The following is a 25,080-nucleotide window of genomic DNA, read 5'->3' on the forward strand; positions in this document are numbered from 1 at the left end:
TAAATTGAGGGAAACTACAGAGACATAGCAGTCAAACTCAATGATACATAAATTTGGATTGGATCCTGGATTTAAAAAACCAAAAAGCTAATAAAGATATTTTAGGGAAATTAAAGTGTAGATTAAAATAATTTTGATTTTTTTTTAAGGTATGGTAATAGTGGTGTGGTTGTGTAGTAAAATGTCCTTTCTCAGGAGGAAAACATGCCAAAATATTTAGGAGTGAAGTGTCATAATGCCTGCAGTCAATGTCCAAATGTTTGGCAAAAGAGTGCGTGTATGTATTTAAAGAGATGGAATGGGTGTGGCAAGACATTAAGAATTATCTGGGTAAGGGGAAAACAGGTGTTCACTGTACAGCTTTTAACCTTTTTATGGGTTTGAAAATTTCTAAAAACAAAAGAATACAAAATTAATGGGAAACAATTTCTTACAGTGCTTGAAAGGAGAGCTCAAGAATCAACAGACTTGTATTTACATCTAGTTCTGCTACTTCCTAGAGGTAGAACCCTAAAGCAAGTTACTTATTTTAGTTTACTTAATCTTTAAAATGGGTTTTTGTTTTTTTCCTCCACAATTCACTTTACGCTTTCAAACTTTACCACACCACTTATGAACTGATTCATATCCATACCAGAAGAAAAGGCAAATAGATGTTATGTCTTGTCCCTTTATATGAAAGTAAACTTACATTTCCCAGTTTTAATTTGCATAAGCCTCACAATTCAAACCAAAAATCAATTCATTAGTTTAACACAAAAATCAGATTTAGTCTTGATAACAAAATTGAAAATAACACCACAATTCACAAACTGTGCAAGTGCCAGCATGATGTGATCAAAACAATGCTGGACTCAGTATAGCAGGAGAAGGTACGAGTCTAAATTCTGGCTTTAACTGGGTGGCTCAGTCGGTTAAGCATCTGCCTTCGGCTCAGGTCATGATCCTGGAGTCCTGGGATCGAGCCTCACGTTGGGCTCCATGCTCAGTGGGGAGTCTGCTTCTTCCCTTTCCCTTTGCCCCTCCCCCTGCTCCTTCTCTCTCTCTCTGTCTCCCTCACTCTCTATCTCTCTCAAATAAATAAATAAGATCTTTAAAAAAATAAACTCTGGCCTTAATTGGTATATAACTTTGAGTGAGTCAACAACCGCTTATGGTTTCAGTCTCTTTACCAATAAAAAAAGAGGTTAAACCAGCTTTCTCCTGTCCTAAGCTCCTCTAAGATTCTGCAAGCCAACAGTAGGTTTTCTTCTCTTGCATCTTATGCATTCTAAGTTTTTTTTTTGAGGATTCTTAAAAATTTTACACTTCAGGTGTGTTAATCTTCATTATATTCCTAGCCTAAACCCTTCTCCTCCTCCCCAACTTCCTCTGTCTCCACCTCAGCCCCACTCTAGCTCAAATGGTAGGGGTATCCTGAGATGATTTTTATTTGAAATTTAGCACAATTGGTTCAGTTAGCTGATAGTTAATTAGCTAGTTCCATTAGGTAAAAGCTTAGGTAGTATTTAGTCTTAGGTTGTGAAATTCTGTGAACTTTTGAATTTTAAATAATTTTAAAGTTTAAAGACTCCTTACTTCCTTCCTGGTTCTTATGGCAGCATCTTGCAGAAGCCGAGAGATCGTTTCTTTCATTTTTTCTATATCTTTTTCTTTTTGCTTCTCCTCAAGTAGAGCCTTCAGAAAAATAATCATTTGATGTTATTATAAATCACATCATTATTAATAAAGTAACAGTAAATGGTTAAAAACCTCTCTACTAATCACTTTGTTGAAAACAAAATCTTATTCTAAACTTCTGGGACATCTCCACTTGGAATCTTGCCTAAGTTATGAATGATACTTATTTTCCCTAACCTTCTCACCTGACCTTGTCCTAAAAATTTATTATTTTACTCTGGTATTTATTTTGGCCAGGCACATCACTCTTCTAACCTCCCAGCTAGAAATCTTAAGAGTTATTTTTCTTTTTTCCTTTACTCTCTATACAAAATAAGTCATCAAATCTAGGTATTAAAGTCTTGGAAAAAAAAACTCTTGGACTTCCCTTTCTTTCCATTATTTGGTATTATTCAAATTACATCCCTTGCCACCTAACTCCTTGATGTTTCTATTTATCCAATCATTTTCATCTCCCAACTAAAAAATACTCCTATAATCCTAGTTCTGTTGTCAGTCATACCCCATTTCTCTGCTTCCCTCTGGAGTAAAACTCCTGTAAAGTCTGTGCTTGCTCATCTCCAATACTTTTTCTCTCTTACACCAACTCCAATCAGGCTTTCACCATCCATAGTCTCCATTAATAACCAACCCATGAGTCAATTTTGAATAACTATCTTATTTGATTTGTCAGCAGCACTTGAGATGACTGATTACTCTCTTTTCCCGTTTTACTTTGCTTATTTGGCTTTTAGCACACCACAGTATTGGTTTTCCTCCTAATTCACCGATCATTCCTTTTTAGTCTACATTGCTGTTTCTTCCTCTTCTCCTGAACCTCTTTAAAAATTGCACTACCTGGGGAGCCTGGGTGACTCAGTCAGTTAAGCGTCTGCCTTCAGCTCAGGTCATGATCCCAGGTCCTAGGATCGAGCCCTGCAGCCCTGCGTTGCCTTGTTGCTCGGGCTCCCTGCTCAGTGGGGAGTCTGCTTCTCACTCTTCCTCTCCCTCTGTCCCTCCACACTGCTCGTGTTCTCTCATCCTGTCTCAAATAAATAAATAAAATCTTAAAAAAAACCCCTGCACTACCCTTCAGAGGGGAGATGGGGGGGGTGGATGAAACAGGTGATGGGATTAAGAAGTGCATGTGACATGATGAGCACTGGTGATGTATGGAATTGCTGAATCACTGTACTACACACCTGAAACGAATATAATGCTGTATGTTAACTATACTGGAATTAAAATAAAAGCTGAATTAAAAAAATAAAAATTGTACTACCCAAGACTTAAGCCCTTAGTCCTTTATCTCCATCTGTCCTTTGAGGTTCTAATCCGGTTTCATGGTTTTAAATATCATTTATATGCTGACGACTCCCAAATTTACATCTCTAGACCAACTATCCTTCTGAATTGGGTGTTATATGCAACTGATAAATTACTGAACACTACATTGGAAACTAATGATGTACGATACTATATGTTGGTTAACTGAATTTAAATAAAAAATTAAAAAAACCACACACAAATTATCTTTCTGAGCCTGGAACTGCTCCAATTTTAGGCCTTACTGAATCTCTTTTTTTATCATTACATAATAAGTGGCCCTGTGTTCTGATTCCACTACCTTCTAAAGATACCACATTCCCATCTGTCTTTTTTAAATTGTTTAACAAATTTCCTCCTGCTTAAATAGGTAAGCTAGTGAGAATTAACAGCTGGTTTTTTTTTTATTCAAGTAGAATTATTAGCGTGTTACATTAATTTCAGGTGTATAATATAATGATTCAACAGTTCTTTTTTTAAAATTATTTTTTATGTATTTATTTTAAGTAGGCTCCATGCCCAACGTGGGGCTTGAAGTCATGACCCTGTCACATGCTCTACCGACTGAGCCAGCCAGGCACCCATGATTCAACAGTTCTATACATTACTTAGTGCTCATCCTAAGTGTACTCTTAACCCCTTCACCTATTTCACCCATCTCCCCATCCACCTGCCCTCCCTCGACTATCAGTTTGTTCTCCATATTAAGAATCTGTCTCTTTTTGTTCTTTTCTTCAGTTTCTTAAATTCTACATGAGTAAAATCACATGGTATCTGACTTATTTCACTTGGTATTATACCCTCTAGGTCATCCACGTTGTTGCAAATGGCAAGACTTCATTCTTTTTACGACTGAGTAATGTTCCATTGTGTATATATATACACCACATCTTTCATATATGGATAGGCACTGGTTGCCTCCATATCCTGGCTATTGTAAATTATACACTAACAGCTGTTTTGATGTAACAATGTTGTGGGAGAGAATGGGACAATGAGGAAATAGGGAAGCAACATAAAAGAACCTTAATAGGCTGTGTTTCATGTCTGTTTGTACGATTAGTGGAGAGAATCTTTGACTTTTTGGAACTAGCAACTGAAGGTGGGACTCCTGTAACAATTAAAGAATGGGTCAGGAGGGAGCTTAATACTGTAGCCATAAACAGCCTCTTTAAGGGTCCATTGACTTGGTACCTGAGTGAGAAGATTTAAGGGATAGGCAATGAATATCATTACTTCTCTGTCCATTGTGCTTACACAAAATGTTCCTCTTTAGTGACCTGATATTAACAATGCTCATGTGACTAGGCTTCAAAGGGGAAAGATAAACAATTTTGTCTTGCTCTGAACTGTTCTTGGAGTAAACTCTAAGGAAAAAAGGAAACATAAATAAAGCAAGTATTTCCTTTCTACTCCAATATATTTCCCAGTAATTATGCATAGGTTAGGTATTTGATAAATATTGTTTAAATGAAGTAATGATTTAATGATCTCTAAAGGAAGCAACAACATTAAAAACAAATCTATCCCCTTGGTGACTTCTATGAACTATATACCATTTATATGGAAGTAATAAAAGAAAAAAACTATAATATGTGATAGCATAGGAATCACAATTGTTAGAGGGTTAGAAAAAGAACAGTGACATGAAGGTTCCAGTTAATAAATCTTTACAGCTAAATTTAATTCCTGTCAATTAAGCTTCTACTCCATTAGAGCAATTATGTAGGTGATGAAGGGGAAAAAAAGATGAGAAAGATTAATCTGATTCAAACTGAATAAAATAGAGGGTATACTGCAGTAAAGTGCCACAGGAGATTTTTTAAAGTATGAGACTATAGAGGATGAAGATTACTTACATAAGGATTGGAGACATAAAATCTGATATGAAAGCTTTGGGAAAGGGTCGACATTTTATCATATTTTGTTTTATTTTATTTTTTAGTAATCTCTACATCCAGTGTGGGGTTTAAACTCATGACCCAGAGATCTAGGGTCGCATGCTCTTCCCAACTGAGTCATCCAGGTCCCCCTATTTTATCATGTTTTATGATTAAGTCTTACCATGAAGAATATAGTATGTCTGTTAATGGAGAGCACAGCAGTTATCATTTTCTTGTGTTCATTCTGTAATTACTGACTCCCTTATTATTAGGTCATAAGGGGGAATGTTCAGTATTATATTATTTGTAAACATGTTTACTAGTTTTCTTACCTGATTTTTTTGAAGGTTAGCTTCTTCTAAGAGCTGCATGCTATTTCTGGCTCTTACAATAGCTTCATATTGTTCATTTTCTAATTCATTGCACTTTGCTTGTAATTCTCTGGTCTGTTTTTCCAAATGTGTTTTTTGTGCTCTTAATTGGGTGGTTTCTTGGATTGCTACACAGAGTCTAAAAGTAAATAATTACATTGCAAAAGTTAAATATTTTTACAGGGAAGAAGGAAAATAGGAGATTTACTGAGCATCTATTATAGAACAAACACTATTCTGGTTACTTTCACATGTATTTTCTATTTTCTCATTTGATCTGCACAAAAGTTTTATAAAGTAGGTTTCATTATTTCCATTTTAAAGAACAACAGACCCAGAGAGGTGAAGCATTTGATTAAGGCCATATGGCTAATGAGCTGTGGGGCTGAGGCTGAGCCTAGATATTCTGACTCTAATTATATTACACTTTCTACAGTATCACAGTGTATTAGTTACATAATAATGTTTTAAAGCAACTCCTTAAAGAATGAGTTATTCTATTTATATAGTCTTTTAAAAATTTTCCTTTTTTGATTAGCTTCCTTTACCCACTCTCTACCCAGGTAACCCATGTTAATTTGCTAACGTGTATCTTTGAATATTTTTCTCTATGTTCATAAAATCGTATACACATATATACACATGTACATACATAAGTATACAAAGTATATATACATTGGTCCATAGGTTTTGTGTTTTTTTTAAGATTTTATTTATTTATTTGACAGAGAGAGAAAGCCAGCGAGAGAGGGAACACAAGCAGGGGGAGTGGGAGAGGAAGAAGCAGGCTCCCAGCGGAAGAGCCTGACGTGGGGCTCAATCCCAGAACGCTGGGATCGCCCTGAGCTGAAGGCAGACGCTTAACGACTGCGCCACCCAGGAGCCCCTGGTCCATAGTTTTTAAACATAATTTGTGTTATAAAAATGAAAATCATAATATATACCCTTTTCTACACTTGCTTTTCTCCTTCAATATATAAATCCCCTCAAGGAATACATCCAAAAGCACTTTCTTTTCCTAGTCTGATGGATGGAACTTCATTTCATTGTTAATTTGTATTTCCCTGATTACTGGAGAGTTTAAGCATATTTTTAGTTTGTTAGCCATGTGAACTGTCCTCTTTGAATTTCCTTTTCATATCCTCTGCCAATTTTTTTTTTTAAGATTTTATTTATTTATTTGACAGAGATAGAGACAGCCAGCGAGAGAGGGAACACAAGCAGGGGGAGTGGGAGAGGAAGAAGCAGGCTCACAGCAGAGGAGCCTGATGTGGGGCTCGATCCCATAACACCGGGATCACGCCCTGAGCCGAAGGCAGAAGCCCAACGACTGCGCCACCCAGGCGCCCCTCTGCCAATTTTTCTGACGGGTTATTTGCTTGTTCCTTTATATGAACTCTTTGAATATTAAGATATAAGGCCTCGGGCTGTTCTATATGCTACAAATATTTTCCCCAAATCTATTGTTTTGGTTGTTGTTGCCTCCTGACTCTGTTTAGGAAATCTTTACTACACTAAAAATGTTCACTTTAATAATAGCTAAATTTGACATTTAATACAGCTAAATTTTTCAGCGTGTAGGACTGCATTTTTTATAAAGACTATTTCCCTCTTCCATAGATTGTTAATGTAATTTCTTAGATTTCCTCAAAAGATTGCTATGCTTTTAATATTTTTACTGGTAAATCTTAAATGCATCTGGAGTTTACTTCTGAATATGCTATAAGAGAGAAGTCCAATTTAACTTTCTTCCAGATTGATGGTCAGTTGTATGAATACTATTAGTAACTGATGAATTGAAATAATCCCTTTAACATACCTAAAATATGCAAATATAACGATTTACTTATGGATTATCATGTTTCATTGACCTATGCATCTATTCTATACTCAAATCACATCAATATGGCTTTATAATAGGTTCTGATACACTATAGTAAGACAACTCTTCTCTTACATTTCATATGTTTCTTTGTTATTTTCAGGCATTTCTTTTTTCTAAGTGGTGGCAGGAGAAGCATTCTCTATTCTCTCCCCACTCCCACTACCCACACAGAAGAACTGGGAGGAAACTTGCCTGCTCCAGCACACCTCATACTCTCCCAGTTTTGGGAAATGAGAGAACTCAGCCTACCTTTTATGTCTCTATTTTTAAAATATTTTTGTTGTTGCTGTTGTTTGGTATATCTGCTTCAACCTGAATGAAGTGAGTTAAGGTCTGCCACCATTTTAGTCAGGGTTCTTAGTTGCCAGTAGTAGAAGCCAACTCTAATTTAGGTGGAAAAAGGGTTTATCAAAAGGATATTGGTAAGTTCACAGACTTACTGGGAGAGCTGGAAAATCAAGTTTGAATCTTTGTAGCAAGGGACATGCTCAAAACTTCACCACAGAATTAGCTGATTCTCTCATGAAGAGCTCTAATCTGGGGAATGCCCCAAACATAGAAGGGAGATGAGATACAGATGGCCCAAAATAATGACCATAACTATATTTTTATCAAAACCACCTTTTCATCAAATTTCCTAGCTTTTGCATCACATATTTAACTATCCCATTACTTGCTGTACTTAGGTTTATTAATGTTGTATCTTTTTCAAAATGGTGCCATTTTTCATTACATAAGGTCCCTCTTTATTCTGTTTACTGCTTTTTACCATGAAACCAGACCTTGTGTAATACTGACTGTCACTCCTTCTTTTTGTTTATAGGTGCTAATGTGCTCCACTAAAACCTTTATTTTAAATTTAAAACTAATTCTCTTCATCTTCCCTTCCTTGAGATCTATGTTCTAGTTCATCTACTCTGTTTTAGGTGTTTTCTAATATAACACATTATTGGGCCTTACTTTATACTTTTTTAGACTTATTTATTTATTTTTAGAGAGAGAAAGAGAGACAGAAAGGGAGGGAGGGAGGGAGAGAGAGAGAGAGAGAGAGAGAATCTCAAGCAGACTCCCTGCTGAGCACAGAGCCTGACTTGGGGCTCAGTCTCATGACCTATGAGATCATGACCTGAGCCAAAATATATGACATTATTCAATCTATTTTACTATAGTTAAAGCATTTGTGGAAGAAAATGAAGCAGTCTTTACCTCTCTCAAAGAAGCACAGGACATACTGCACTTTATTAGTATTAGTTCGCCATTTGTTTTACCATGGCCTCTTTGGGGCCAGGCAGAGCAGGTGACTCATGAAGGGCATGTACTAACTTCATCTCTCAAGAACAAGCTTTGTTTAGGACTGTGTGAATTCCAATCCTCAGTCAAGGTTCCTTGACACTCACATCCAGGCTTCATACCCACGCATGTCAGAAAAAGCCTTGCAACTAAATGTTTCACATGCATTCAACAGTCTAGCAGTCCCACCAACCACTTGGCTCAGAAAAGTCAAGACTGATGTTAGAAGTGGAGTGGAGTTACAGTAAAGCAGATTCAGATCATCAGCTTCATAATTTTATAACATAAAAGGCATATTACTACTATTCTTATTCTCATTAAGGCACTTCTACATGCCCTATAGCCAAATCTTATAAGAATCCTGTCAACTTGCTAAATTGGGTCAAGTTCTCTCTCTGTAATAATGGCAACAACAAGGATAACAGCAAAAACTTGTAATAACATTCTTTGTGCTAGGTGCTTTATGTTAAAGAAAACATAATCCTCAATATCTTCAGCAATGCTGTGAGATAGGTTATATCATTAATCTATGAGGTAGGATATAAACTTATAGAAGATAAGAAATAGGTTATATCATTAGATGGAGAAAGAGAAGTACAGAGAGGGTAAGCAACATGCCCAAGGTTATTTATCTAGCTACTGGTGAAGCCAGAGTTTGAACTCAGTCTGGGTCCAGAGTCCATGTTCCTAATAAATATACTATACTGCCAAACACAAACTTCCACTTAAATGATACATATTCAGCCCACAGATCTATGTAACTATAACTACACAGCAAGGGGCTGTCATTTCAAGTAAAGTTGGGGGTAAGAAGGCATACTAAAACCCAGGGTTATGAATGAAAGTCTGAATATTGAACGTCATTGCTCCCGGACTCTTTCTTCAACTTTGGAATACACTCAGGCTTGTGCACTTTTACTCCTACGCCACAGCAGAAGACTGATGAATCCTACCCTGGGGAAACTAGCCCAAGAAAGATTCTGATATATGGGCACTGCCCAAGGAAAATGCTAACTTACTGCCTAAACATAATACAGTAAAGTCTGCCAGACCACAATCCGCCTATGCACACTTAGCCTCCTATCTGCTTTTTGGTGTCTTACTCTTTTTTTTTTTTTTAACTGAGATATATTTGACATATAACATATATTAGTTTCCAGTGTACAACATAATGATTTGGTATTTGTATACGATGTAAAATGGTCATCACAATAAATCTAGTTACTATACATCACCACATACAGCTACAATTCTTTTTCTTATGATAAGAATGTTTAAGATCTATTCTCTTAGCAACTTTCAAATATACAGTACAGTACTGTAAACTATAGTCACCATTTAATACATTACATCCTATGACTTACGTCTTTTATAACTGGAAATTCATAACTTTTGACCACCTTCACCCATTTCACCCACCTCCCCCCCCCCCCCAAATCCACCAGTCTGTTCTCTACTTACGAGCTGGTTTTTAAGATATGGAATAATTCATGAATTTGCCTGTGGGCCATGCTAATTTTCTCTGCGTTCCAATTTTTTTTTTTTAAAGATTTTATTTATTTATTCGACAGAGATAGAGAAAGCCAGCGAGAGAGGGTACACAAGCAGGGGGAGTGGGAGAGGAAGAAGCAGGCTCATAGCAGAAGAGCCTGATGTGGGGCTCGATCCTATAACGCCAGGATCACGCCCTGAGCCGAAGGCAGACGCTTAACCACTGTGCCACCCAGGCGCCCCTCTGCGTTCCAATTTTTAGTATATGTGCTGCTGAAATAAGTACTTTGTTGTCTTACTCTTAAATATCAATGGATAGAAAGGATCACCAAACACCAAGAAAGACAGATGGGCACATAGAAAAAAAAGGAATGTAGAGAGAGCAAAGACAATGATAGCAGAAGAAAGCCTTATAAAATATATATTTCATATAATGAACCAAGATACAACATCTATTAAATAAGAATAAGCTACTACAGAAAAAGAAACAGAATTAAGAAATGGCTCTTTAAAATAAAATTAGGATAGCTAAAATAAAATATTCAATAGATGGTTAATTAGAAGAAAATTTAAGGAAACCTCCAAGAAAGGAGAAAATAAATGAAGGAATGAAAAACAAGAAAGAAAAGATAGGAAAATTAGGGAATTGATCCGTAAGGTCCAATACCTAACTAATATTAAGTTCAAGAAAAAAGAACAGAGAAAAAAATGAAGAAAACTATCAAATGAAAAAGATCTATAAAAAATTCCTTGAACTGAAGGACATGAGTTTCTAGACTGAAATGTCCCCAGTAAGATGAATGAAAAAGGATTCTCACTGCATGTACACACTGTGCAATTTTAGAACACTGATTGTGGTGGTGGTGGGTGGATGACCCTAAAAGTCTCCAGAGGGAAAAGAGGAGTCACATATAAACAATTGTAATTTTGAATGACATAAATTTTTCCTATAGCTAGAGGCTAGACAATTTGAGGAAAATATCAACATTCTAAGGAAAAATGATTTAAAACCTTGGATTTCCAAACTATGATTCATTATTGAACAGAACTATTAAACATCTTTGAAAGTAGGATAAAGATATTTCTAAATAAGCAACATCTTAAAAAATGTGTCCCATGTGTCCTCAGAAAGCTGACGGAGAATGGTATCCATTAAAATGAGAGGATCAACAAAGAAAGCAGCAGCCATGGGGATGCAAAAGACACAGGCTCCAATACAGAATGGCAAGAAGGAAATCCCAGGACCACAGTGAATTCAAGTTTTAAAATGAGAGCCTGCATCAGTCCTAGCGAATGGTTTGAGGCAGGGGATGGAGGACACCAATGGATTTCTTCAAGAAAAGGATGTAATTACAATGACCTCATGTGGTTGACCAGATTGAGAGGCATTTTAGAGGTTCGATAGAGTACTTAGCTATGAATTAGTATGAAGTACACAGAAAACTTGCTATGTGAAGAAATGAGGTAATCAACAAAAACCTATTGTTCATTACAGTGCTTGTGGTACTATTGATTTTGAAACAATGCTTATATATATTTCCTTTGATATAAAGTAAAAATGGATAAAGCCAATTTATCCAATTTATAACTATTTAACAAACAAAACTTGCCTTATAGACCTGATACAATAATTAAATAATTTTATTTGGTCAACAGCAATATTAAAAAATATTCAGATTAATTTGCAAACATTTCATAATAAATCAAGGAGCTATAACTGTGGAAAAGATTTAAGACTTTTAGTCATTGTAACACTGAAGACTGTTTTATTTGTGACAGTTTATTATAGACCTTTGTTTCTACCTTTTTCTATTTCGTTAAGACCTTTAAAACAATTAAAATCCAAAACCATAAATTATCATTTATTATTGTAAGTAGACTAGTTTTAAAATAATAAACTTGGCACTGGGTCCCCTACATATTCTTCTCTCATTTAATCCTAAAAAAACTGCAACTAAGTGAGATTGTTTAACTTCTTTAAGATATAAAGACAGAATCTACTAGAACCAGAAATCAAAGCAATTCTTCCTCTAAATCTCAAAATCTTTCTACTCCAATTTATAGTTCTGTGTCTAGATAGCCTCACCTTGAGAATATCAAATTAATCTTCACAAAATATTAATTTCATCATGCAGTCTTGGATAAAGAATTTGTAATACATCACATGAAATCCAAATTTGACTAATTTTATTTCCAAGGTCCTCCATATTTTATCCAACCATATTCACCAATTTCCAATGCATGACTTTCCAAAAGACCATATTTCAACATCTTTAATTAAAAAATTTATGTATTCTATTATGCTTAGGAGTACGGACAGCAAACAAAAAGCTGAACAATGATTAGAATGAAATTCACTTTTTACCAGTCACCTAAGACTTCTTAGTCCTATTTGCATATTCTTATTTTAAAAGAAACACCAAATTTTAAAATATGAAGAGGTAGTTTAAACCAATTCCACTCATTTAACTTCTGCCTTATTTAGCTGAGCATATACAAACCAGCAGAATTTTTCCCAGAAAGAACTGTCATTCTCTGGAGGAAATTCTCAGGATCCATGAATCATCTAAAAAGGGGGAGAGGGGTACCCTTTCTTTGAAAGACAGCAGGAAATAACTTATACATCTTAGGTGTTTATGACATTTGAAAGGATCACGAATAATAATTTAAAAAATAATAATAATTTTAATAATGGCAATAACGAGCATTTTTATTGAGGCCACAATGTCTCTGATTTTGTGGAACAGAGATGACCATTAAAAACAAAACTTTTCTGACAGTTCCATTAAATAGGATACATTTACACCTAAAACAGAGTGGCTGAATGTTGCTTAGAAACAGATCTCAAGTACATTAATAACTCTTTCTCTTTTATAAAAATACAAGACTTTTTAAACTTTAAAGTATATAACCCTTTTTTAAATCAAGATAGTAACAATATTAGTTTAATAGCTCTAAAAGGCAGCCAATGTAAAAATTTTCTTTTCGGAGGTTAGGGCTAGTTGCATACTGGACATTAAAAAATATCCTTAGATTTTCTTATACATGCAGTGATCTCTTCTTAGAGAGCTATTTGTTTAGGTTGTATTATAGCCTCATACTAAAAGCAAAAATAATTAAAACAACAATAACAAAAATCCCCAAACTCTCAATACTAAAAGGACAAAAAGCACTGCTGAATGAAAAAAACGACTTGATTCTTTATGATTCAGTACTATTAGAATCAAAAGGAATTAAAATTCACTATTCAAAAGTTTACTGATTTAAGTCTCTAGCATTTATTTTCATAGCATAGAATAGCTACTAAGATAATAGAAATGAAAATCTACAACCACAGACTTTTTCTCTAAGGTTAACTCAAAGAAGTTCAGGAAAGCAGTAGTACAATCAAATCAATCAATCAACTACTGAAAAGTTTAGAAAAATGAAAAACAAACGCCTAAAACCCTAGCACTTAAAAATCACAACTCTTTTCATCGGAATTTCAAGTTAGTAGTTAAAATCAATTAGTTCTCAACTGCCATGAGGAAAGAAATTATTTTTATTAATACTTGGAAACAGAAGGTCAAACATACTAATTTTTTTTTCTCAACAAACAATAAATTACCTTTGGATCTATGACTAGAAGTGAGATACCAATTTTTAATGTGCTCAGATCAGCAGACTATTTCTGAGTGTAAGAGATTCCAATCACACAGAGTAGATTTCTTGGCTATCAATCACGAAATGAATTTATGGGCTATGGTCACTGTATCTTTAATAGATTACAAATGACAATTTTCAAGTCTTTTAAGGGAACATTCAACAAGGACTAGGGAATAACAAAAACAACAAAAGATTTTATAGTGCACATTTACATTAAGATAGCAATTAAAGACAACCTACAGAATATATTTAAAAAGTAGTCCAGACCTTCAAAGATAACTGAAAATTATTGCTCCAGAAGACTCCAGAGAAAAGACCTATAATGATTTCTTGAGTATTTTTTTCTCTTGTGTACCTACTTAGTAAGATAGTTTCTCTGTTTAATTTTTAACCAACTTTGTTTTTTTTTTTTTTGTTCTGCGTCATTTTTTATTTTAATATATCTTGGAGAATGTATATCATTGTTTCCTTTATTTTTTTATTTTTATTTTTTTTAATGATTTTTTATTATATTATGTTAGTCACCATACAGTACATCGTTTTTCTGCTTTAAGATGGAAAGAACATTTCTGATTTGGGGATTGACTAAACGTGACTATGATTGCTTTGGGGAAAAGGTAGACAGAAATGATCTTTGAATACAGACGTAGTGAAGAGAAGGGCCATATGCACCCCAATGTTCATAGCAGCAATGTCCACAATAGCTAAATCGTGGAAGGAGCCGAGATGCCCTTCAACAGATGACTGGATCAAGAAGTTGTGGTCCATATATACAATGGAATATTACTCAGCTATCAGAAAGAACGAGTTCTCAACATTTGCTACAACATGGACGGCACTGGAGGAGATAACGCTAAGGGAAATAAGTCAGGCAGAGAAAGACAACTATCATATGATTTCTCTCATCTATGGAACATAAGAACTAGGATGATCGGTAGGGGAAGAAAGGGATAAAGAAAGGGGGGGTAATCAGAAGGGGGAATGAAACATGAGAGACTAAAAAAAAAAAAAAAAAAAAAAAAAAAAAAAAAGAAATGATCTTTGAATATACATTCAAAATATATCAATGTTTTGAATATGACTTTTTAAATAAATAATCTCCAATAAATCAGATTTAAAACCTATGATTATAGTTTGTTTAGCAGTTATAAAATGCACATTCTAGAAAATATCATAAACTGAAACTCCAATGTGGAAAACCTTTTGAAGCTTATAGAGAAAGATAGATATATTTACAATTTACCTTGTTTCTAATTGTTTTATACTAGATTGTAACTGCTGTAAACGCCTATCTGATGCTTCCTCTCTTCCTTGGGCAGACAACATATCCTCCTCCTAGAAAATAAAGAAACTGAAAGCTTGAGTATGTGAAAATACAATACATCATTATACAACATAGAGAAAAGAATTCACTCTATAAAGTTATTATACTTCTAGAATTTAATGTTAAGTTTAAAGGAGGGATACCAATAGAGCGTTATCTAATCATGTCCTTAAAAATTGATCTAGATGTCTGAAAGCTGTCCATGAAATCTGTTTCACTAAAAAAAATTCTGTAGCACAGTATTTATGGTATGACTCATTTTACATTAAAAAATTTAAAAGTATATACATATATATACATAGAAAAAAGGTCTTTAAGCTATAAACAATCTGTTAACAGTGATTATTTTTTAGGGATTGGACTGCAAGGTAATCTTGCATTATCTCTATTATATATTTTGTATATACGTTGTGCTTCTCTTTATATTTTTCTATATTATTTGCATTTTTATAAATAGCATGCACTACTTTTATAACTAGAAAAGTAAAGTTGAATTTTCAAACAACTAAAAAGGAAAATAAACAAGCAATAACAGTTTGGAAATAAATCATGCATATATTAAAAAAGGGGAAGAGAACCTCATTATAATTTTGTATTAGAAAAACAATAATCAAAAGTCATTGTATATAAATTTCTACCAGTATTTCGAACTATTTCTGTAGTGCAAATCTAACAAAACAAAGCAGGGATTTGTATGCAGATAATCTGCTTTAGAATATGCTCTTTTAACTTGGTAATACAGCATCCCATTATAATCATAGGATATTTCTTTTCTGACCTAGCAATGCTTTGAAATAAATAGGTCTGATTTGTACCATCTTTAGAAAAAATCCTTTCTATCCTTTCTTGCCTTCTGTTATGTTAAATATTTTTTACATACCATTTTAATTCTATTGACTTTTAGCTATATCTCTTTGAATTATTTTTTAGTAGTTGCTCTAGAGATTATAATATGTATCTTTAACTCATCCCAATTTATTTAGAGTTAATACTTAGTTCAGAGGAAACATTGGAACCTTGCAGCAATGTATTTATCTCCATGTACCATCCTAGTCTTGAGTGCCATTGTTATATTACATCTGCATACTTTATAAATCCAACACATAGGTAGAGATCACTGAACTCTACCTCTGAAACTAATAATACGTGATATGTTAACTAATTGAATTTGAATTAAAAAAAAGAAAAAAATAAATCCATCACATACACTGCTCAATTCTGCTTTAAAGCAGTTGTATATTTTAAGGTATTAGAGAAAAAAATGTATAAAAGTTATTTCATTTACAATTATTGTTGCTCTTAATTCCTTCCAATATCTGAGTCACCATCTGGTGTCCTTTCCTTTTAGCCACTTAAAGTATTTCTTTTGGCATTCTTTGAAGAACAGCTCTGCTAGTAACAAATTCAGTTTTGTTTATCTGAAAAAGCCTTTATTTTACCTTCATTTTTGAAGTACAGTTTCACTGGACATAGAATTCTTAGTAAGCATTTTTTCCCTTCAGCACTTCAGGTATACTATTTCAATGTTTTCTGCTTCCACGTTTCTTGTAAGAAGTCAGCCATTACTCTTATCACTGTTCCCCTTTTCATGCCATTTTCCTGTTGCTGCATTCAAGTTTTCACTTTATAACTGGCTGTCAGTATTGTCATGATGTGTAGAAGTAATTTTCTTTGTGTTTATCCTACCTGTTTTCCACCACATTTTGGAAGTTTCCAGCCATTATTTCTTTAAACATCTTTTCTGTCCCTCTCCCTTCTGCAATTCCAGTTACACTCCTGTTGGCTTGCTTCGTATTTTCCCACAGATCTCTGAAGTCTTGTTCATTTTTCTTCCATCTTTTATTCTAAAGATTTTTATTTACTTATTTGACGAGAGAGAGAGAGAAAGAGGGAGAGGGAGAGACAGCACAAGCTGGGGGAGTGGCAGGCAGAGGGACAGGGAGAAACAGACTCCCTGCTGAGCAAGAAGCCTGATGCAGAGCAAGGTCCCAGGACCCTAGGATCATGACCTGAGCTGAAATCAAGAGCCAGCCGCTTAACCGACTGAGCCACCCAGGTGCCCCACATTTTTCTTCCATCTTTTAAACTCTGTTTTTTGGATAGGAAAATTTCTGTTGATCTGTCTTCAAGTTCATTGCTTATTTCTTCTGCTTTTTCCGATCTATTATTGAACCCATCTAGTTAAATTTTTATTTTGGTTGCTGTACTTTTAAATTCCAGAATTTCTATTTTTAAAACTATTTTCTATTTCTCAGTTAAAATTCTCTATCTGCTCCATCACTGAAGCCTTATTTTACTCTAACTTAAATACACATTTTCTTTAATTCCTTGAACATATTTATAACCGGTTATTTGAAGCCTTTGCCTCTTAAATCCAAGAGCTGGGTCTGCTGACAGTGAATTTCTATGGACTGCTTCCCCTACCCCAGCCCCATAAGTCACACTTTCCTGTCTAGAAAGCTTTGGTTGAAAACTGGATAATATAGGTAATGCATTGCAGTTACTTTGGATTCTGTTTTGTTTTTGAGGATTATTGGCTTTTCTGTTCAAGGAGGCAATTATCTTGCCTCAATTCAAACTCTGGAATGTTTCTCCTATAGTATGCAGCAGCTGTCATCTATAATCAGTTCTTATTTCTTTCCACGGTTGCTTTTTTAGCTAGGCTTCCTGGAAATCCTCCTGTGCCTATATACTTCAAGGATCAGTCAAGTTTGGGCAGGGGTAGGGCTCATCCTCTTCATGATTTTGTTGCTCTTAGAGAGTCCCCTGTAATTTCAAGCTGCTCTGCCTGCTTTGGGCTCTGTCCTCTGATACTTCAAACATTAAGGCTTCAGCTTTCTGTTGCTTGAACAGCACACATTTCAGGAATGCAATCAATTATAAGAAGCAGTAAACTCAAATATATAATATAGCTCTATCTTTCAAGAGTAGTTTTCTTTCAGGTCCTTGCCTACTTTTTTACTGAACTCCCTCTCCTACCCCCATATGCATACTTTGGCTGTCCATCATGGATCTGGTCAGAGTTTATACTCAGAATTTAGGTTTCTTTCTGTTTTTTTTTTTTTGTTGTTGTTGTTGTTCTCTTGCTGCCAATATTTCTTTAAATTTTCAACTGCTTTTCCGACGTTAAACTTTGATCTTGGCCATTTAAGTCCATGTAAAGCTGCTGTTTTCTGAAGCCACAGCTACGGCAGCTGGCGAGAACTCTCAAGTCAGAAATTCAAAAACTTACAATTCTTACCTCTTTCAGTGTCTTCCTGTTTTCGGGTGTGTCCCAGTGTTTTAAAGAATGTATCCAAGTTTTATAACTGCTATCTATGGGAAGTTTTATATAAGCCTTTCAGGAATCCAACATTATTAGAAATCTATAATCAACTTTCACATATTAGGAAATAAGGCTTAGAAAACACAGCTAGTAAGTACCACAGGTAGAATTTTTAATAATTACATCCACCTAAATCTGAAGCCTGACCTTTCCTTGACACCTTCCTGAAATGTCCCTATTACACATAAAAACCAGTCTCTTATGCCAATAAGTATTTCCATAAATAACACAAAATATAGTATTAAATGCTTCTTTTCATCTGTGTATTACCAATTAAACTTGGTCTTGCCTTAATATGTCTTCCAGTAATGATGTATTTAGGAATGATTACAATGTTTTACTGACTCAGGATAAAATGAATGGAAGTAAAGTTATTTCCAAAATTATAATTTAGCTTCCTAACTTCATATTTTATATTGAGAGAGCAATACAATGATTTTTAATTTGTTTTCCAGCAACCCTCTTTAACACCTAATCCAAAATAGTTTAATAAGAAGACTCCAGTTGTCTTAGAAATAGGAAAATACCTTCTTTCGCATTTGTCCTTGAAGATCTTCAGTCGCATTAGTTAACTCCTCCACTTTTGCTGCTGCAACTCTCAGATCTAACTTGGCTTGCCTAAAATAGAAAGTAAATTAATAAACACTTTTCGTAGACCATAAAGAATTTAAAAAGCTAGAAAACAAATATAAATTTGGTAAAATCAGTAGTAACTCTTATGTACCTAAAAATGGATCTAAGGGGTAGATACTGAAAGATTGCTTTATTACTGATAAAACGCACGTGGAAGAGAGTAAAGAGGAAAAATATAGGTGAAGGCCAGGGGTATAAAGTGGGAGTCATTAATACTTTATTTGGACGAATTACTATCATACTCAAATGATTCATATTTCATGAAAAAGCATTTTATCATCTTAGTAAATTACCTAACAAGAATGGCAGTGCTAAGTAGAATATAGTTATGTTTATAACTTCCTGAATTTATAGAGTTAAAGAAGTATTACTGATTGGCTTTTCTATGAAAATGAACCAAAGCTTCAATGCCTTGATCATTCCTTAAACACCAGAAGTATGTATTATATAACCACTTAACATAATGAATTCAAACTTTTTCTCAAGGATAGTAGTTACTTTTTTAGAAATTGTAGTTGCAAAGGACAAAAATAACAAGTTTTTAAATGTTCCATTAGTATCAAATAAGTTTCAATATCTTCTTGACTCCCCATAGAAAAAGATTTTAGAATAGTAAGACTTTCTGAAACAGAAAAAAAGATTTTTAATATCCTACCAATTAAGAATTAAGTATGAATACAAAACACTTGGATTATGTATAAAACATACACTTTTAGGAGCAAAGCTACTTTAGTGGAAGGACTGCCCATATTTATTTCTTAATTATATTTTATGTAGGTATTATAAATCAATCGCTTTACTGTTGTTGGACTTAAAAAATTATTTGATGAGAAATTCACAATACATGTTAACTGATTTACTTTTGGCTCTCTAACAATATTTATAAATTGTATTACTGATTAGCATAAAACAATAGGAAATAAAAATCTAACCGTAACTAAAATGTATCCGATAATTATTAGGTAACAGAAACTGTCCTAAATGCTTTGCAGTCATCTCACTTATACAATCAACTTTCTCTGTGAATTAAGTACTATTAAGACTATTCCACCAAACTGAAGTCAAGAGAGTGAGGTTGACAGAGATTTACCAACTTGCCCAAGGATTCACAAATTAAGTGAAGAAATTGGTATTTAAACAGAGTCTTCTATGATACCGTCTAAAAAAAAAAAAGTTCCAATAATATAAAATTAAGCACTTTAGGAAAATCCTTTATTTTGAATAAATCCAATTTATAAAAATCTGAATTTATCAGACATAAAGTAGACTTTTTTCTACTTGCAAAATGGTTCACCAAACAAAACTAAAACCAAAACCCACCTTATACCAACGTATTAAAATCTCCTTCAAGGTTAGAGATAATTTCAGGACTGCAATTACTATATGAATCAAATAAATGAACCTACCATGTATAACATTCTGTATATTTTAAAGGGAAAAACTTAAGGAGTAAGATATTTAAGTAGTAATGATAAAATTGAGTAAACTATAAAGAAGCATAAACCCACACTGATTTTGTTTTCTTGCCTTCAGATAGGGGCAATAATGCTTGTTCTACTTATCTCATGGGGTTGCCGAACAAGTAAAAATACATACTGTATATTAAAGTGCACTATAAGCTGCAAACAAATGTAAGGCCACAGCATGATTAAGCAAAAAAATTTTCAGTCAGAGACACAATCAGAATAGGGTACAATATGGAAAACCCCGGAGTCAGGAACCTAGTTCTGTCACTAACCACTAATGTGGCCTACTTCAATTCACATGACCACAAGTGTCTCAGCTATCTTATGTCCAACAACAGGGAGGTGGATTAGACAACCTGCAAACACCAAAACCCTACAACAGATGGTCCCCTGATTTCTGATTTTCCTAATGAGTCTACTTTTAAATAGTCTTTCAATTGTGTATTCCATTTCCACTTCACAGCCCAACCTTTGGTCTCATCATTACTTCCCAGGACTATTCTAATAGTTTCCAAACTGAAGTCTTCACTGTGGGTCTCTTCCTTAATTCAATTTCTATAATGCTTCTTATCTGCAAATGAGGGTCATCTACTGGTAAAAATTCTTGTTTAATAACATTTTCTGGGTTCTCTACTTCTTTGGGAACACAATCAACATTCCTCTGCATGGCATGTAAGGCTAGTCCTCATCTGGCCTCAAGGAGTCTCATCTCTTACAAATTCCCTTCATGTTAATTTATGTTCAAGTATAACAGCACTAAAACTCACTGTCTCTTAAAACAGATCCTTGTCTATTTTTTCACATGTCTGACTGGACTAAACTTCTTCCTTTTTGTTCTGATATATTCCTCAAAAATCTTCAAGACTTAGCTCAAAAGACTCCTCATCTCCAGTCTTCCCTAACTTCTCTTAGACCTTATAATGCCAGTCTGTATAATATATAATACTTTGTACATTAACACATACTCCCTTGTGGAATTGTGGGTTTATAAAAAAAATTATGGACTATAAGATCATTAAAGGCAAGAATCACACTTTATTAATTTTAAATCTTCAGGTGATAACACAGTACTTGGCATATGGTAGACATGTAAATATGTCATGAATCAATGAAAAGCATAAAAGGAAAGGAGATAAAGAGTAACAGGTACAACCTATATCTTGATATTTTACTTTAGATCCTGCATATCCAATCTGATATTCATGTGTGTATGTGTGTGTGTGTGTGTATAACAAATATATAAACATATAAACTATATATAAAAATATATATGGAATATATATATGTTTATTCTTACCTTGTTCCACAATACAGAAATGAACTAGGTACTTCTTTCTACTTCTGGCAGGAAACACTAAAAAATATTCTAGAATAAAAGTTGTAAGGTCTGTCTTTTGGACCTTACTCCACCACCACAAAAGCCATGTGAACTGGGCCAATCACATAACCTTTCTGAATCTCAGAACTGTAGCTGTAAAATAGAGATTAAGAACAATTTTCCTGCATAGCTCACAAAATTAACATAAAGTTTAAATAAGTTAATGCATATTAAAGCACTTTTATAAATTTTATTGTATTTTATACAAATGCAAACTATTATCATAATTTTAGCCTTTTTAAGAATTTAAATTCTCAAGAACTGTGTGGTAGAGCTAGATTACAGCTAAGAAAGCTTGGGATGTTTGAATTTCTAGCCTTAACTCTTCGCCAAAAAATGAAAAGTAGTATTTATGATGTGCTGCTTAAAGTCTGAATCTCACCTGGTAACCCCCAAACAGTATTTGTCTCCTGATGGTTTTCACCTGGTACTTGTTAGACAACAGGGATGGACTATGTGAGCAGAGGGGCAAAAAAAGACACCTCTTGGTAACTGAATCTGGAGACAAAGCATGTCTTTATCTAAAGACCCTAGGGGTGCTTGTGGCTGAAAGTCACCTGCACCCCCATACCTGTTTATGCTCTTTTTTTAAAACTGCATTAAATTAAAAATTAAATAAATAAATAAAATAAAAGCCTTATGTGAATGTGCTCTGCAGAAACTTGTCAGTCCTTCCAAATATTCAAACTTGTGAAACCTTTAAAGAAATCAACAAAAACAATACTAATTTTACTTTCTGAAGGAAGTTTAATAATTATATGTTTATACTATTTTACATGCAAATGTCTTAGATATATGTCTGCTTATGGACATAATTTTATAAAAGTCAAAAATAGTTCTGTTTTCAAAAAAACACATTTGATAAAAATAAGAATAACTAAATATTAACTTTAATGTTATAACTACTCATATATTTATTTTTTGCTCCAAAGGAATATTTTTTAAATGCGCAATATTTCATTTTCACCTTGTCAAACAATTTAAAATTTCTGGGATCTGATTAGCAGAGAGGAACACAGCTGTGGAGTAAGACCCTAGGCTTGTCTCGTCCCACAAACACAACTAGATAACTATCAAATCATCCTAAATACCCCAGAAATTGACCTGAAGACTGACAGAAGAAACTTCACAACTAAAGGGAGAGAAGAGGCCACAATGAAAAAGGTAGGAAGGTGCAGAGACGAGGTTTAGAGGAGAAATGGATCATGGGTGCTGTAGAGGGGAAGGGGCTGTGACCAAGGAGAAGGACAAGAGAGTGGGGAGTACGCGGAGGAACACAAAAGGAGAACATTTCTCCAAAGCTATTGGCTTAGAAAATGAAAGGGGCTGAATTTTGTGTGTTCTTGGAACCAGCAGGGCTTAAAGCACTGGAGTTTTAGAGGTCAGGGGGCTTGACTGGGATAGAGCCTAGAGGGCACCGTGCTGTTCCTAGAGAGAAGGCAGGCAAACAACTGGGAGCAGACAGCATGGAAACAGTGATCTGCAGAATGCATGGGGCACACATTGGGGAGATTATTTGCTCTTCTCAGAGTGTGTCCCTGAGAGTCAGCATTCACCAAGACACCTCTCTGAAAACACAGGAGTTGGCTGATGCCATTTCCCTCCCCCACCCTTCAACATAAATACAGTGTCACCTGTGGGGAGCAGCACAGTGTGAATACTGGCTGCCTAAGTTGCTTACACCAAACCCCACCCCTCTGAGCTCTGGTGGGACTGCCCTTATTAGTCAAGCTTGTCTCTGTTTCAGCGTAGTGAGCCCCTACTCCAAAAGACCAGCACAGACCCCTGCCCACATCACATCTCCAGACCGGAAGGTTCTATAGGGCCTCAGTTCTGGTGAAGGTGGTGTCAGGTCTCATTTCACAGGAAGACCACAGCATACCTCATTAAAACTCGCTACATTCAGTCATGGACCAAATACTTCCCACAGTAGGCTAGGAGAGCATCTGCAGATGACTGGCCTGAAGGACAGTGCAGCCAAAACACAACAGCAGAGCATACTCAGTACACACTGGAGACATTCCCTGAAGTGCCAGACCCTGGGTATTACATGATCTCTTCTTCATAAGGCCAGGATTTTCAGAAGAAGGAGACATAACTGGCTTTTCTAACACAAATAAGAAGGCAGAGATTAGATAAAATGCTAAGATGGAGGAATTTATCCCAAATGAAAGGAAAGGATAAGACCATGGGCAGATATCTAAGCAAAACAGATATAAGTAACATGTCTGATAAAGAATTTAAAGCAACAATCCTAAGGATACATAGCAGGCTTGAGAAAAATAGAAGATATCAATGAGACACTTACCTCAGAGATAAAAGAGTTAAAAAAGAATACATCAGAGATGAAGAATACAATAAATGAGACTGGAAACAGGTGATGCAATGAACATCAGGTTGGAAGACACAGAGTAATGAATTGGGGATCTAGAAGACAAAGTAATGGAAAATAATGAAGCTGAATAAAAGAGAGGAAGAATTCTGCAACACGAGAACAGACTTAGAGGACTCAGCAACTCCATCAAATGTAATAACATTCATATTATAGGAGTCCAAGAAGAAGAGAGAGAGAGAAGGTGGCAGAAAATTTATTTCAAGAATAGCAGAAAACTTCCCTAATTGAGGGAAGGAAACAGACATCCAGATATAGGAGGCAGAGAGAACTCTCATAAAAATCAACAAAAGCAGGCCAACACCAAGACATACTGTTATTAAATTTGCAAAATATAGTGATAAAGGAAAAAAAAATCTTAAAAGCAAAAAGACAAAAGAAGTCCTTAGCTTGTAAGAGAAAACTCGTAAGGCTAGTGGGAGGTTTCTCAACAGAAACAACAAACCAGAAGAGAGTGGCATGATATAGTCAGAGCGCTGAATGGGAAAAAACTGCAGCCAGGAATACTCTATCCAGCAAGGCTAACATTCAGAATAGGAGAGAGAGAGTTTCCCAGACAAATAAAAACTAAAGGAATTCATGACCACTAAACCAGCCATGCAAGAAATATCAAAGGGGACTGTTGGAGTGCAAAGGAGAGACAAAAGTGACAAAGACAAGAAAGGATCAGAGGAAATCATCAGAATAGTGACAAAACAAGTGATAAAATGGCAATAAATACATATCTATCAGTAATCGCTTTGAATGTAAATGGACTAAATGCTCCAATCAAAAGACAGAGGGTGTCAAATGGGAAAAAAAAAAAACAAAACACCCTTCTACATGTTGCCCACAAGAGACTCATTTTAGACATAAAGATACCTGCAGATTGAAAGTGCGGGGGTGGAAAACCAACTATCATCCAAATGGATGTCAAAAGAAAGCCAGAGTAGCAATACTTATATTGCATAAACTAGTCTTTAAAACAAACATAAAGGAACTACTTGATAGTAACACAATAATAGTAGGGGAC

The 25,080-nt window shown here is 34.8% G+C and overlaps 1 protein-coding gene across 6 annotated transcripts in view; it reads right to left on the minus strand.

Annotated features, from left to right (window-relative positions):
• The window catches only part of SCLT1 (sodium channel and clathrin linker 1), a 193,217-nt gene that overhangs the window by 91,924 nt on the left and 76,213 nt on the right, over nt 1-25,080 (minus strand). For 5 of the 6 annotated variants that reach the window (XR_570736.2, XM_040626301.1, XM_008699736.2 and 2 more), the window contains 4 exons: nt 18,727-18,817; nt 14,794-14,885; nt 5,201-5,378; nt 1,579-1,677 (listed from right to left, as the gene is read on the minus strand). Coding sequence is in view for 5 of the 6 variants with exons in the window: in XM_040626301.1 (XP_040482235.1) it covers nt 1,579-1,677; nt 5,201-5,378; nt 14,794-14,885; nt 18,727-18,817 (460 nt within the window). In the remaining variant the exon portion in view is untranslated. The remainder of the gene's footprint in view (nt 1-1,578; nt 1,678-5,200; nt 5,379-14,793; nt 14,886-18,726; nt 18,818-25,080) is intronic. The other variant, XM_008699737.2, reaches the window with a different exon arrangement.

This window comes from Ursus maritimus, unplaced genomic scaffold (genome assembly GCF_017311325.1).
Source record: "Ursus maritimus isolate PB19 unplaced genomic scaffold, ASM1731132v1 scaffold_11, whole genome shotgun sequence".
Lineage (NCBI taxonomy): Eukaryota > Metazoa > Chordata > Mammalia > Carnivora > Ursidae > Ursus > Ursus maritimus.